The sequence below is a fragment of the Echeneis naucrates genome, chromosome 22, assembly GCF_900963305.1.
Source record: "Echeneis naucrates chromosome 22, fEcheNa1.1, whole genome shotgun sequence".
In the NCBI taxonomy this organism is placed as follows: Eukaryota; Metazoa; Chordata; class Actinopteri; order Carangiformes; family Echeneidae; genus Echeneis; species Echeneis naucrates.
Genome location: NC_042532.1, coordinates 19,573,529 through 19,590,097, shown reverse-complemented (window position 1 = coordinate 19,590,097; position 16,569 = coordinate 19,573,529). Strand labels below are relative to the sequence as shown.

The 16,569-nt window shown below is 42.0% G+C and overlaps 1 protein-coding gene across 4 annotated transcripts in view; it reads left to right on the top strand.

The window, feature by feature from the left end:
- Nucleotides 1-16,569, top strand: part of slc4a11 (solute carrier family 4 member 11) — a 77,001-nt gene that overhangs the window by 34,416 nt on the left and 26,016 nt on the right. For 3 of the 4 annotated variants that reach the window (XM_029493090.1, XM_029493091.1, XM_029493092.1), the window contains 4 exons: nt 969-1,019; nt 4,119-4,235; nt 9,553-9,596; nt 12,796-13,024. In XM_029493090.1, coding sequence (XP_029348950.1) covers nt 969-1,019; nt 4,119-4,235; nt 9,553-9,596; nt 12,796-13,024 — 441 coding nt within the window. The remainder of the gene's footprint in view (nt 1-968; nt 1,020-4,118; nt 4,236-9,552; nt 9,597-12,795; nt 13,025-16,569) is intronic. The other variant, XM_029493093.1, reaches the window with a different exon arrangement.

The following is a 16,569-nucleotide window of genomic DNA, read 5'->3' as shown; positions in this document are numbered from 1 at the left end:
AACAATGTGATCGTATCTGTTGGTGTTTCACTGCCCTGTCTGTGGCTCTCTATTGGTTTTCTGCTCTCCTGCAGACCTCCATCTCACAAACACAGACTTCTTTAAAGTATCTCATTATTTCCCTAAACAGATCAACACTGCAATTTTTGAAAATGTTAATCATCTGAGAGAAAGTGGTGCATTTATTTGGGAATATTTTCAGCTGCAGATGAATCCCTTTAGTGGAGCAGTGGGTGTCAGCAGCAGCAGGACCGTGTGTGAGGAACTGACTAAGAACAAACTACAGTGTGTGTTCTTTGTGACAAAGAAACATGTTTCCCAGTGCGGCAGTGTGACTCATCAATGTGTCTGTGATAGTTTTTGGGCAATAAGATGCATCAGGCTCCGGATACACACGCCATCGTCTGTCACGGAACAATTCATAGTTTATTTAATGTCCACTATCACCAGATTTATATCTCGACAAAAACAAACGAAAGACACCCTGTAGTGTTTGTCACTATGGCTGAGCTCAGCACCATCAGTGGTCAGTTTGTCTGACAGTGGCCATTGAACATCGGCGGGGTTCGCCCCGGACAGGCAAACAACATTTCATGCCTGCAATTAACCTGAAGGTGCCAGACTGTGCGCTGTGTGGGGGGGGGGCACCTCACAGAAAGATCCCTGCCTGGGGATTTGGATCCAGAACCTTCCTGCTGAGAGGCGATGTATGAATTGATTTATCATTTTTGATTTGGGATCCTTGGCATTCGAATGCTGAGGTCTTTGCACGAAAAGACCAACAAAAGTCTGATGACGGCTTGTATTTGTATTTGTAACTATCTCTCATACGGATAATTACTGTGCGAAAAGAATAGCAAATAATGGGCTTCTCATTTCAAAATAAAAATGGCTCCCTGCAGGGCCTGTTACTGTTGCCGAGATTCACATCAGTGATTACTGCCTTTCTCCGTTTTTTCCTCCTGCAGAGGCGCCTCCCTGTGGGATGTCCAAGAATGGATACTTCTTTCAGGAAATGGGTGAGTCTGAGTCACCACCAGGACGCACAGACACACCGTACCCTTTATTTTCAACATTAGCCACGTTTTTACACAATAGCAAAAACAGCAAACTGTAAAAATAATCCATGTGCCTGAGACTCAGCGTGAAGAAAAGACATCTACAAACAACTGCAGTCTTCTCATCACCATGGAAGAGAGAGAGAGGCAGAGGATTTTTTATTTTATTTTATTTTTTTTTATGAATACTGCCAGTACTGTGCGTCGTACAGTACATCCGTTGTGAAAGATGTGACTTAAAGATTAGAGCTGCAGCACAGAAACTCAGCCAGCCCTCACACCCCACTGCATTTGGATATAAATAATGAACTTTGCTCCGGCTGTTATGATAACGGCAGTTTCATTACCTTCAAGCCAAGGAGAAGCACCCAATTAGTATGTGCAGCACAAGCAGTCAGGACAGAATATGCTTGCATTGGTTTCTCCCCGTCTCTCCCAGCCAATTATTCTCCTTCTGCAACACACCAATTCACCGAGCGGCTTCACAGAGGGCCCCCCGCTGCAGCCGCACACAACCGTCTTTATTAGCCGACCTTTTATCGAGATATAAATGCAATTACATTATTTTGGGTTACTAAGCATTATCCACCATTGTGATCTTGGAGGTTCATTAGTGAACGTCGGTTTGGAAGACGATTGCTACTCGAATCGTCCAAAGTCTGTGAGGACGGTGAAGAGAGGACGAGAGAGGGGACAGTTGTACGTCCTAAACCGTTGAAGTGTTCCTGTTTTACCTGAGCACGCCACCTCGTCGCGTTCTTCATCACAATGTTAACAACTGACGACATATCAGCTTTTAATATGCTGATTTAGTGTGTCGCCAAGTCGGAATATTTTATGATTAAATCTGGTTCTTCTTGGCTTCCAAAAGAGACCAAGAAAAGCCATCAAACATATGAGTGCAAAATTTAAATTAAAATAAATTATACCAAAAAAAAAAAAAACATCACAAATTGTCTGAATGAGTGTTCACTAGTTGCAGGCTTGAGTTCACTGAAGCTTGAAAGTCTTTTTGATGTCACATTTGGTGACTAAAAAAGTTTTGTAGGTACATTATGTTTTCATCTTTACACTTCTGAACAAACATCTAAATATAATCCGTGCACATGAAACACGAGGAATAAGGAAGAGCGTGGCTGTTTTCTTCCAAGGTTAATGTCTCACTTCATGAACGTATAATCATTTTTATTAATAGAGATGGTCTGTAGTTCACGCCACATTGCCCACCTCCAGCCCCGTAATTTAGCAGCAATCATTGATTTCAAACCTCTGCAGCTGTAGGACGATGCTTTTTGGTACCGACATAACTTCATCTTAATGGCTGGAGAGGATTTGATTCGGGTTCATCATCCACAGTTACATTTTCTGATTTGTTTTCTCTTTTATATAATTGTAAATAGAATATCTGCGTATTGGGTACAAAGGCTGAAATAAAAAGTCATTCAGTCAGATTGTTCAAAATGTTGTAATATTCACCTAAAAACATTTGGCATTCTTAACTCAAACATAATTAACCAATAATCAGAATTGATGCAGACTTTCATCAGTCTACTCACAGATTAATTGTTTCAGCAGCGTGTTGGACAACATAAGTACCTGAAGACCTCCGTCTGCAGATAAATCTGTCAAAACGATAAACAGCAGATTAAAGTATCCATGAAACTGCGTTGTGTTGCCGCCCTGTTGATGGCTGATGTAATCCTCAGAGGTGAACGCTGCTTAAATGAGGTCTAAATGTTTGAACGCTGTTTTTGTACGTTGCAGCTTCGCAGGCTGCTGCAGAACTCTGGACCCCCCCACCCTCACTGAGCAGGAGCCTGGCCTCATGTGCAGCTCGTCTGAATTAAATCATTCAGAGTTGATTCCACTTATTGTTAAAATCACATTGTGAAATGAATACAGTTTATGATTTTTAATCCAAACAGGCGAAACTGTGAACACATTTTTTTAGTTTAAAGATGAAGATCGATTGGGGAGCAAAAAACAACAATGGATAAAAATAACAGAAATATTTGATAACTTTTGCTGAAATCGATAGCACTCCGTGTTTTGGAGTGAGAGCGTGGATTTGCTCCTCCTGCTCAGAGAGCCGCTGCTGTCTCTCCCAAGGTGAGCTGAAAGTCAGAGCACAGCCGGTGAGTCTGAGGCACAGAGGGACGACACACAGAGGTTCAAATAATGTCAAGTGCTGAGGGATGATCCTGACGCAAGACAAACTGAATGAACTGAAATTGGGGCCTCCTTGTAGATAAGGTCAGCTGACAAAGAGCACCAACATGAGATATTGTTCCCATCGCATCAAGCCGATTGCTGGGTGATATTTGGAAGCTCACTAGTTACTGTAGGATTGGATGAGGGGGGGTGGGGGGGGGGTGGATGAGTCATCCAAACAGGCTCCAGGCTGATGCTGTCTACCAAATAAAATCCTGACCACGACGCTCCAAAAAAAAATAAAATAAAAATAAAAACAATCCAAAAACAAACCTGCATCATTCTGTTGATTCATGAAAGACTTCCTTAAAACATACGAGGAACTACCTGTGGAGCTTCACCTCAAATTGTCTGTTTAATTACAAGAATGAATCAAAGGTCCGTCACGTGTATGTTAGGATGATATAATGAAAGGATGGCGTTCCATCTTCAAAAGGTTTCAGAGGTCAACTTCACTGTGATGTCATCACTTTTAATATAATAACTAATACAGAGCTGTCATCATTTGATATCCTGATACCTTGTTACTCTCTAAACTTAAAAACTATGCTCACAGGATTTTATTTTAGTTTCTGCTTCCTCAGTTTTTCACAGTCAAGCAATAACTGATTTTTGTGTTCAAATGGGACAGTTTTATGAGATTATGATGATTTATTATTGTGCAAAGAAATTGAAATTAAAGGAAGTAATCCAGCATTTTTCCTGCTGAGTTTGCAGTAAGTACCTCTTGAATTTTGGGATTTGCCAGCAACTTTGTTGGAGGATAAATTAAAAGAAAGTTAGTTTGCTGCCCTGACAGGGAGCCAGTTGGGGGGGCCAGGAGGTGACCCTGTGCTGTTGTGTCCCCAGAGCAGCGGGAGGTGGAGCAGGAGGAGGGCAGCGAGGGCCGAGAGGAGGGACAGGACTCGCCGATTGCCTGCGGAGATGACATCCACCTCTACGACAACCAGATCAGCCCCGGGCCAGGTCAGTGCACAGAGAGACTGGGAGGGCAGTCGGCGTCAGTGTGCGGTGGGGATAAGAAGGAGGGGGAAACGAGGGAGATGGAGCCAGGAAGGAGAGACGATGCAAGAAAAGTGGCTGAATGAGAGAAAAGCTGCGAGCAGGCAAAAGATAAAAGCAGACAATGAAGAGCTTTGCTCCCAAGAATGAAATGAATGATCAAAGGTTTTTTTTGTTGTTGATAGATTACAGAATTTGGTAAAAACCTCAAAGTTTGTACTGTTATTTAAACAAATACATGACATTTTGGTGTAATTTAAACTCCAGATTAATTTATTATTAACATTAATGTATTTGAAGTGCATTCAAAGTCTTCACTAGACTTTTATGGCTACTTCATTATGTTTATATCAACAATGGAGACTTCACCTGAACTGACCTCCTATAAAATATCCACTATTGTTATATATTTGATGGATAAAAGTGCAATATTCGTTTGGAGCTGAACATTACATATGAATGTTGGTGGTTTCCAGTCAATAGTCTGTTCTGCTGCCTGATCAATATCATCATCCTCGCTGGATATTTTATTTCGTAACATGAGGCCTCTGAAAGGCGTCGTGTGTCTGAAGATCTCTGCAGCATCGTTCCAGATGGATGCCAAAGAAAATGTTTGAGGAAAAGCCCCTGAACTAAAACTTTGAACTGGTTTTTGTGGCGGTCTGCGGCAGGTCTGGGTCCTTCCGGAGCCCGACGGCAGGTGTTGACTTGACAGACAACTCTTCAGCTGCAGGTGCAGATGATTTTGACCCCATCACCAGAAAAACCCCCATGGTTCAACAGGTTTACTGTCACCATGGCAACAGTCACAGGTGCACCATGGGCAGGGATGGAAACTGAGAGAGAGGGAGAGAGAGCGTGAGATGCCTGTTCCCTCCAAATGTGACAGGTGACCATGTCACTTGGGCTGATTGTCCATACATAGTAACACTCAAGGCGTCCAGCTGGAGATCTGCAGAGGTGCAAGCTGGGAAAAAGAAAGAGGGAGGGGCCAATGGCAGAAACAGTTTGGACAGACAATGCAAGCGTCAGGTCTAATCAAATTATATCCTATAAATATTGATCTCTGGGCCCCTGATAAGAGCTCATTCCCTCACAGTTCTTTTTGTGAAGTCTCTAGTTTCAGATTTTTGCTCAGATTGGCTCACAGGTGTTGTATACTGAGCACAATCTCCAGGTATGATGTCTAAGTGTATGTCATCGCCCCCATAAAACCAATGAGCTCTCCTAAATCACAAAATGGCGCCAAACTCCGCCCCCATGAAGTGAATGGACCAGTAGCTGTTGCTGTGGTCTTCCTGTGGCGTCCTGACAGCCCGGTCAGATGCATCTCTGCATAAATCACAGGGTTTCCCTTGGTCCTAAAAATGAAGGCCACTGAAAATGCTTGTGTTTCTATAAGAAATAGAAATGAATGCTCATCTGATTTATTTTATTTTATTTTCTAAATGTGAATGTGTCTCTCACCCTCTCGAAGCGCTTTAATTTGTAAATAAGTCTCTGCAGCTTGATACTGCACAAAATTATGTTTTACTGTGTTGTGTTGGAGTAAGCAAGAACCCACAGAGTGTGTCCAGACGCACAACTGAGAAGGGTTCACACTTTCAGGCGTTTCTCTCTCTTTAATTAGCGTCTTTGGGCTTCTATAAAGCTGTTGGTTCTCATTATAAAAACTTTGTGTGGTAACACTTATTTATGTTGATCCCTATCTCAAACCAGGCGGTGCCGGGTCCTTGAGTTTGAGGTAGATGAGCCAGAGAGGTCCTTAAAAATCCTTGAATCTGATGTTAAGGGATGCAGCCCTGAAAGGAGGAGTGCCACTTTTCATAGTTTTTTTTGTAGTTGTTGGGTTGATGCATTGATTTAAATGTGCATCTACAGTATGATGCACAAATCTGCTCAAATTAGATGAACACACTGAAGAACATTAAGAGTGACCAATATGAAATACTTTGAATCACTGCTGATGGAACTGCAGCTCTTAATGCTTCAGGGATAGTCTGCTTTTGAATGTTGAAATAAAATATGTTCAAAATCAGTTTCATATTCACGGCTTTGTCAGTGGGAAATAGTCTTCAGTCTTTCCTTTAATATTTTACATGGAATTGTAATCCTGTTTCATGTTTTAGTAACAGGAAGCCAGCACAAAAAGATTTTTATGTTATCACAAATGTTTGTTTTACTGAATTTGTGTTTTTAAAATGTAACTGAGAAAGGAAACTAAAACTGATTAGTGTGTTTTGAAGCAGAAAAGTCCACGAGAAAGGACTGCAGTCTTTCTCACACTGGAAATGTGAGGAATCAAGCTTTGACCAAGGGCACTGCTTGACCTTGAAAAGCCAGAGCTGGATTGCTTTAAAAATGTAGAGTTTACGGAGTGTAGAGAACAGGCAATGGCATCATTTACCGTGGAAAGACTTCACTGTCTTCACTGAGCTCATGGTCCACACAGGGTTTTGGGAAACAGACTCATTTTTTAAGCGAAGGACATCAAATAGTTTTTTTTTTTGTTTTTCCCCCCAATCAAAACACATTCTTGGGTAATTCTATAATCTGAAAGAAAAGTAACCACAGAGGCCAAATTCTCAAAAAATTCACATATTTGCATGGACCTCTGTTTGCAGAGGTCAATAGGTTTTTGGCTGTGGATTAAAAAAACTGAAGCTTTTTTCATTTCTGCCAAAATACCGCTGAGAACTTCCTAATTATACTAAACAATATTATCTCAACAATTACCATCCTAAATTTGTCAAATGGACTGATGAATGCCTCACAGCTAAAAAAAAGGGCTAACATATAGATCTGTAATTATTCTCATGCCTACGGCCAATTTAGAGTCCCCAATCAACCTGCAGGTTTTTGTCCTGTGGGAGGGATTGACTGCAGGGAACCTGCACCGGCAGAACCTGGAACTCACAGAAAACCTCAGGCCCGGGATTCGAACCAGAACCTTCTTAGAACCTTCTTAGTGTCAGCATGGATGGTTTTTCCATGTAGCAGGTTCTTATCCTCCTGTTTTTCCAAAACATCAAACCATAGTTTAAACACATGCACAGTTTCCAACGCTTGGCTTGACCCCAAACTCAAGGCCACTCCCCGAGATCGGTCCCATCTCTAACTCCTCAGCTGTCAGTCACCAAAACAGCACAACCCTCCACTTTGGGATCGCACAGCACTTGTGGCTGACTAAAAAGTGCCACATTGATCAAACAAGGAAGTGAGGAAGGAAACAAGCCTGTGTCACATTTTAACACTTCCACACACTAATCCTAAACCCCGAAGTTCTCCTGGATTACTTTAAGCCAGACAGTATATTGAGACTTACAGAGGCCATTAGAAGGAGGTGATCATTGAGGACGAGGTAATCATATGAATATATGAATATCTCCTTACAGCAGCAGCCTGACAGCAATTAGAACTGCACCCCCGCCCCAGCAGATCAGCTGTGTGCTGTGTGCTTTTTGATTGTGAGGCTTTGATGAGCCAAATCCACTGCATACGACACGTGCCACCCTGCCATAAACTCATCATAGGGAGGTGGGTGGGGGTTGGGGGTGTTCTCTCTCTTCTTCCGCTGCCTGCAGGGTTTTATGATGCCAGGATGTTTGGTGTGGCTATCAAAGCCCACACCGCCCTTTTTCTGCAGACTCAAACATGTTCACTTGTGAGTGGATTATTGATATTATGATACCCTTTCGTTTCCTGAGGCTTATTGGCTTGTTAAAGTGGGACTGGAGGGTGGTGGTAGTGGTGGGAGGGGGGGTTTCTTGCTTTTCCATAGCTGGAGGGCGGAGTTAAGCACTGATTGATTTCCAGACGGAGCCGACACAGTGCATCACGCGGAGCAGAGGAGGAAAGCCCATGGTAACCTAATAACGTCCTCCCCACAGTAAACTGTGATAACTGTGTTATGTAACGGTGGCGGTGGACTGCTTTATGAGAGTCAGCAGGGCGCTGACAGCCTGCTAGTAATAGGACTGAAGTGTGTTGAAAACCTCGATGCTGAGGTTTGTCCCCATGTTGTTTTCCAACCTAAAAGGTTTTTCCTCCCTCTCCCCCCGACACTGGGAAAATCCAGACCTTTGTACTTTATCCAGCTGCACAGACGTGTGTATTAAAGCCTTATCGGCAGAGAACTTCCAATCCCTGTTCACTGAGAGCATTTACAGACTTGCCTCTTGACATTTCCATCACTATTAGAAAAAAGGGTCTCAGGCGTCTCTCCTTCACAGCCTGAGAGGTTGTTACTTGTGAATTTTGTAATTTTTTTTAAGACCTTGCTCCATCACTAATGAATGCTCTGTTGGTTAAAATGCTTTGAAATGCAAATAGAGAAGCTCATGATTACCATGTTACGACAGATTAGCATTAAAGAATTAAGCATTATAACGTGTAATGTTCAGATTTTACTAAATTAATTGCTGCTGATATTGTTTAAAAACAGAGTTCATGAGCAGTTGTGGTAATTAACAGTATTTGTGCTTATAATCTGCTTAAAGTCATGTCATTCCCCGTCCTCACCGTTTTCTGCCGTGTCTCTACTGTTAGCTCTTCGATAAGACCTTTAAAAGTTGTGTCTCAAGGCAGGACAGTCCTTTTTTGAAGTTACCAGACCAGCAGCTGGTTACCATCAAATGATTTCATTATTTAGCGCTACATTAATAATTCTGCTGCACAACTACCTATTAAATTAATTGAACAGTGGTTAAAAGACTCAGACTCACCAGTAACACGAAGCAGAATAACTGGGCATAAGCATCAGTTGAAAAAAAATAAAAATAAAATATATATATATAAATGCAAACCCCCTGCAGGCTGGATCAGACAGTAGTTTGTTATGATGGTTGTGAGAAAGAAGTGAATTTGTCAGTGTAATGTTGTAGCCTGGACAGACTGAGACAGTGTGTAGTCATGTGATTGTGTATTTTCCTGCAGAATTCGCTCCAATTTATACTCACTTTTTCTTTCTTGTCTTGTGTTCTTAGACAACTGTGGGTGGCTTTTTTTGTTTTGTTTTTTTGATGGTTATAGATGATAGATTGACTTTTTTTCACACCTTCAGTAAGAATTATTTACCACAACACCACCTGTTTGGGATGCATTATAAAAAGAGGGGGAGCCCCACAGATCAGGAACAAGAGATGAAGATGACACAAAATGGCTCCAGTGATGCTTCTTTACTCTCCCACTCAGATTACAGATCGTATGACACAGATGTACTGTCTCCTTCCATGCATCCTGTTTAAAGTCTAATTGTAGCTCTTCTTTGGTTTTTTCTCAGATACAGATGACTCTGGATGTGTGTTACTGAACACATCAAGACGGGTAAGTATTAACTGGATTAAATGCAATGAAATATTACTAAAAGTTAAAAGTGAATTGGGCCTCCCCGGGGGCCAAAAAGAAAAAAATTTAATAATTACAAAATTACAAAAAAAAAAAAAAAAAGTAAATTGTCCCAGTCAACAAATGCAGCAAACCACTTCAGTTGAGTTCAGATCTTACAGATATCTGACAGCAGCCCCAGAAAAGAACTGCAAAATGTTCAAATCAGACAAATCCATTGAAGTTGTATATTTTTGAGATAACTAGCTGCCAGCTCAGCCCCAAAGAAGACGATGTTTATGCACTGTGAACTAAACTGGTCGCAGTTGTTTAGAATGTCTGAAGTTAATGTACGTTAAAGTGGAGCCATTATTTAGGATGCCGCAGTAACAGTTAAGTGGGAGTGACTGAAGAGCGGAGCAGATAATGAGGAAGTGAAGTCATCTTCCTGCCTCATTTTATGCCAAGCTTTATTACATCTGGGGACGTCCGAATCAAGACTATTTCCAAGCTTAATGTTTCGATTTTTCTACTCAGTTTAATGCAGCTGCATGGAGAGCACTGATGTTTGCAAAATCAATCCATTTTATGTGAGGAGTCACTCTGCTGTCAATTTCTACATCTCTGTTTATGTTTTCATGCCACTCTGCTGGTGACTGGTTCATATTTCTGGCTTTACATTTTAACAACATTTATAATAAAGATATAGCAGCTGTGGGTGGGCTTACAGCAGGGAGGGTTAAAGCAAATGATCTGATGGTGACGACGCTCAGACATTTGAAATCTTTTAAAGAAACATTGACCTGGATTTTGCTGGTAAGGCTCTTATATGTATAAAAATTGAATTGCCTCATTTATGTTGTGGCAGAAACCAGGCGAAGGATGCTCAGGATTACTCTGCAGTGATTGTCAATCTCGATAAAACATCTGCAATGGAACAGACTGTTCAGTGGCACAGAGGGTGCTTTTATGTATTTACTAATTGTGAGTTGCTACGTCATTCTTTGGCGATCTTAATCAGTTTTATTAATGAACTCTCTGAGTTACAGCCAGACGTCTCTTCGGACAGGGGGCCGTGACCTGCCTGCACGTTTCCTTCCAAACAAACACAATAGCAGCTGATTTCATTGATTGTTGCGCATGTCGTCCATCAGAGAGGAGGGAGTTGACAGATGCGATCGGATCAACGTTTATTTTTCGTGCCAACCTGCCCTGAATAAATGCTGTTCAATGTATAGTCCAAAAAATACAGAAAAACAACAGAAAGGCCACATTCATTTAAAAACGAGAGTGGCTTCTTCAGATCAAAAGGTTCAACTTAAAGGTTTTTGTAATAACACATTTGTCAGCTGGTCCACAGGTCAGAAGATACTTCTGCTAAATCTTTGTAGCACTTCAAATGGAGGACAAACTTTTTTATTATTATCAGACACTCAATCGGCACCTTAGGTCAATAAGTTGAGTGATTCATTTTCTTAAAGTCTGCTCTCAGTAACTTGGTTCAGATAACCTTGCGTTTTTTTTATCCTGAAGTCAATCAGGTGAGAAAGAATTTCAGTAAACAGGTAATGGTGTCATGATGGAGACATCGTTATTGTCCACCTGAAAGAGAAAGAAAAGGACAGGAATATTCCTGATCTGATAAAAATCTGATAAAAGTCAAATTTGTCTCAAGACTGAAAGACTTCACACTAACAACCAAATCGATCCGACAGTTTGACTAAATTCACAACCTAATTTCTTTAAGATTCAGAGTAATCTGAGCAGATTTCTCCTCCTCTGGGGATGTTGGTCTACCTTGGCTGTCTATCAGTTCAAAGCAGCAGCCGGAGGCCGATGGTTTAAACCAGTGACCGGGCCTGTCAGCAGTCTGACTTCCTCAGCTCAGGCATGTCAGAGCTTTCAGTTTGTTGTGGCGTGTTCTTGCCAACAGCTTGCCTGCTTCTTTTTACTAATCTCCCCATTCTGTATTACAATCCTGTTGGTTTTCCCTCTCCTGTTTTTTATCATTTTCACATGCTCACATACAGAACTTCCCCGCCAAGAATTTTGTTATGGATCTGTTTATTTGCAGTGCTCTATATTTAGAATTCATTTTCATGTGGTAATGTATCTGTGACAGCTGCCTACTTTTTCTTTTTCTATATTAACCACTCAAGAAATCTTCTCAGGGCTGAACTTTTTCCAGTTCTCTGTCCTTCACGAGAAGACCACACAGTTTGCCCGTTGAATATGACTTAACATGGATCTCAGTCAACGCCAAATGAGCTAGGTTTATTCTAAACCTTTTAATCGCACACCAAACCTCGACAGATTTGTACAAACAAAAGCAAAATCACATTTATTTGTAGAGCTCTGCACACAAACGGCTCCAGAGACCTGAGACATGGCCCCGCTGCTTTATTGTGAAAAGAGCAGCAGGGAATCCACTCAGCCTCAGAACTTCTGTCAAGCGCACGATCAATTAAAGCGAAGACTGGAGGAAGTCTAAGCTCTTAATCGAGCTGTGTTCATCTCCCCGTCCGTTCACCTGTGACTCAGGTAAAGCTTCACTGCAGCATGTCGGGAAAAAACGGCACTGTGTGGTTGTTGTGGAAAGATCCATCCACAGAGCTGATCTGTGGATGTTTGATGATCTAAAAGGTTCTTCGGGTTCTTTTCCACACAACCTTTTGTACGATATGAACAATCTCAAACTTGAGTCAAAGGCTGTAGATAAAAATGGATGCAGACTCCATAGGCTGCGAAGTGAAGCCAATGCTGAAGAGCCTTAAACCTGCCTTTTATATTAGGACCATCCACTGGTGGCAAAAAGGAGTCTGATTGTATTGAAATCTATTGGAAAATGGCCCTACTGGATTTATTAGTTCAGTAACATTTTCCTGATGAGTTTATGGTCTCCGTCTTTAGTTTAAAGTGTTTAATACAACATGATGCTCCATTTAAAGGGAAATAAATCAGAAAGCGGGGGATGGATTAGGGGTTGGGGCTACTGAGTGATTTGTACTGAGTACCAAGTGCCATCTGCCTGTGTTAAAAAAAAAAAAAGAAAGAAAGAAAAATTGTTGGTGACAACAGAATGACATAATTTAGGCATCCAGCTCACTGACAAAATGAACATCATACAAGCAGATAGGATTTAAAGTTGTGGGGGAACAGTGAAATTCCATGTATCTGCTGAGTTCTGACTTCTCAACAGTATGTGAAGTTGATGAACTTCGAGGAGGAGGTTCGGGCTCACCGGGACCTGGATGGCTTTTTGGCGCGGGCAAGCATCCTGCTGGACGAGACGGCCGCCTCCCTGGACGACGTTCTGAAGCGAATGCTGCACCACGTGGGTCAGGACAGCCACGCGTCCGAGCCCGGCTGCAACTTCGAGGAGGTGATGAGCATGCTTTTCACAGACGCAGGCGCCCAGGAGGTCAATGGTAAGCGAGGAGCCTCGTCGGTGTGTGTGTGCATGAACCTGCATGTGGTAATATTCTGTGGAAAATGCTCACAAATATACAGTTGGCAACGCACAAAACACAATCGGTGTTCCACATACGACCCCCGAACGAAAAACATCTCACATCTGCACATGAAATCCAGCTCCTCCATCCTCAGGAGCAGAATCGTCACCTTGACCTGAGAAGGGATCAGAATGCTTTTAAGACTCAAAGAGTTTGTGATGTCTGATCTGTGGCTGTCTGTCTGGCCCCCGAAGGCTCCTTTTCTTCGGTGGACGTAAATAAAGCTCTGTGTGCTACATCATGGTGGCAACCGTTCTCAAATCCAGACATCAAACATTTCAAAAAGAGTCCAAACGTAAACGTCACTAACACGGCTGATAATCAAAACCAACATAATCTGCTCTTCGTGCCATTTAAAGGAAGCTGAAATCAGTGAAGCATTTTTATTTGTATTTTTATTTTTTGGGGGGTTATTGATTTGAAGAGAAGAATACTGTAATAATATTTATTATTATTAAAGCACGTTTCGCTTGCTCACACATGAGCCTGCCTCATTAGTTCGTCCCCTCAGCGCCGGTGCTCTCGGCTGAATAAGAGCAAAGCTTCTTGGTTGAGGCGAAGCTCCTTGGCCCATTAGAGCAGACAAAATCCGTCCTCTTACATAAGAGCGTGGATCTTTTTTTTTAAGCCACCAGCTGAATTGAATGCTGCTTTTACAGAAGCAGTTTTTTTGCCCTCCTTTTCCTTAATGTCACAAAGATTTTGTGATGTTTCATCTTTAATCATCACATTTTTTGACGATGGTTCCTCACTCCACTTCCTGCGGGTTTCTGCTTCAATATGCCGCCCTTCGGTGTCTCCCGGTCTGGCGATGCCGGTGTCCTCGGTTGTTGATGGGCAGTCAGAGGTGGGAGGAGTGTGAACTCAGCCTGCTCGGCCGCCTCTGTGAGATCGGTGAGCTGATAATTGACTTCTGCCATCGATCAATCACTTAGCTTTTCAAATGGCTCCCTGAGACTCTTGAGCTTGGTGGCTGATGATACTTGACTCTTTCTTTCCCAGAAAACCCAGTGAAGAGAAGACAAGGGTTTGTGCCCCCCTTTGTGGCTGCCATCTTAACAAAAAGGCTTCCTCTGCAGGTCTGGGTCGATTTCAGCCTTCAGAGGTTTCACAAAACAGCCACAAAATAAAAATGATCAAACCAAAGCTTGATTATAAATTTCATAAATTGTAGAATAAATCTAATGCATCGTTGAGCCAACAATATTTGATCATATTTATCATATATGTATTTATTTATTCTTCATTTTAATTTTTTTTGTATATCGCTAAATCAAAAGTGGTGAAGAAATTAATTAGCTGCAGTAGAAGGAACAGGAGAACAGGAGGGGAGAAATGGGCGATAATTAATTTTACTGAGGATGAATGATGTAACAATTGTACAATTATACAACAAATAAAGGGTAAGGCTGCAAATGAGTAGATATTTACAGATGGAGCAAGAGGAAATGCTTACAGACTGAGAAGAAATATGAAGGATGCACATTCAAACATGAACTATGACTCCTGCCTTTCCTAATCTCTAATAGATTTGTCGATCTGTCGTCAGTGTGGCTGTTTCGGGTTAGGGTGTTCCCCAAATTAAAAATCATGAACGTTCACACATGAAACACCCCTGCCAGTGGTGAGAGGAAGAGAAGTGAACGCATTATCGACGGGACTCATCTCTTCAGGTATTAATTTCTGTCATATCTGCGCTCGCTCTTCCACGGCGGGGGTGATACGGCTGCTGAGTGGACCGGCTCGTTTGGAGTGTAACGCTGTACAGCTGTGAGATAAAGAGAACGTGGCGAAATTATAGCAGCAGCAGAAAGAACTGAGAATTACAGAAATGCAAAAGATGAAAGCCCACAGAGATAATTAGGCCTGCACCAACTTTCACAGAGTTGATTTTTAGAGGCCAACTTTTGTTTTTTGTTTTGTTTTGTTTTTTTCTTTTACTCACTTTTGTCTTGGGATTCAGCGGAGAAGCATAGTTACTCACTGAGCCGAGGAATAATGAGCAACACTGCTGATGATGCAATGCCTCGATATTCATATTACTTCAGTCCTAAAACCTGCTTCTCATAGGTAAAAAAAAATCACTCATCATCCTTTAAGATATTTAAACACATAAAAGATTTTAGCTCACTGAGGATGATGATGAGCATCTGCCACACGATGACTGTCAGCATTGTGATAACAATGTTCGGTGTAATTGTATTTTCCTCTTCCTCTGTGTGGCTGTAGACAGCTAAGGTGCTCGGCGCCATGTACGCTGTTTGTGATGACCGTACCATCGTTTCTTCCTAAATCGCTGTCACCTTTGATCGATCTCGCCGGGTCCCTGCGCCTCCTCCATTTGCATAATTCTCCAGTGTTATTTATTAAAACTGAAAATATGTAAATTTTTGAAGCTGCAAAGGAGAAATTTTCCTTCTGAAGACAAAATGCTTGTGTTGTCACAGACGTTCAGAAGCTGTCAAACAACCTGGATGTTGATCTCAAAAATGCCTCTCTCGACTTTTCTCTCTTTTTAAAGAACATACTTAGTGGAGGCCCACCCCCCCCACAAATATTCTGGAAATAATTATCTCCATTCAACAGGAAAGGCACTGCGTGTTTTCAAATCAGTCAGCTCTGCCTCTCCATTATAATAATATATCTTTTCTCGGCCAGCGGCGTGACCTTCCACTCTTAAAATCTCTCTGTCACATTCAGCGGGAATGCTCAGAATACTAAATTGAAACCATTAAGTCGAGCTCTTTACCACGACAGAAGAAAGAAAAAATGGTGGCCACACATGTCATTTATCTCATCTTGATCTCTTCATTGGCTGTCTTTGGGTTTCTCCGCACTGGCCAGACACATTGCCCGCTATCAGTGATAAAATCCAATTCTTGGTAATAGCCTGTAGACGGTAATCAAGATAAGATCTCTGCACCCAACAAAGACCAGACATTGAGGGATTTTCTCTGGAATATAATATTTAATATGTATGAGGTAAAGGAGGGCAGGAAATGAAGCTTCTGTTCAGCAGAGATATTTATGTACGAGCCTGTTAACCAGAATGTGTGTGTGTGTGTGTGTGTAAAATCTCAGCTACTCTCCGATGTTGATCAGAAAAAGGTGACTGCGCTGACTCTCTGGTCTCTGCTTTTGGTTTTTTTCTCCCTCCTTCTCTCCCCACGCAGACAAGTCTCAAAGTTTCGCTTTCTTTGATGACGGTAAGCTGTGCTAATTGGATGAAAATGTCAGCATCGGCCACCGTCAGGCTGCAATCAGTGTTTCACTTCTGTACCAATCAACCATCAGTATGCCGTTTGTGTTGCTTTCCCCACTCGGGACTGGGTCGATGCATTGAGTCATCAAATGATTACAGACACCAGCCGTCCCTCCGGTGTCACAGATATCGATGCCTCTTGAGCTGCCCCTCAAATCAACACCCTCTCAGACTCATTGTCCCGTAATGTTATCAGTTT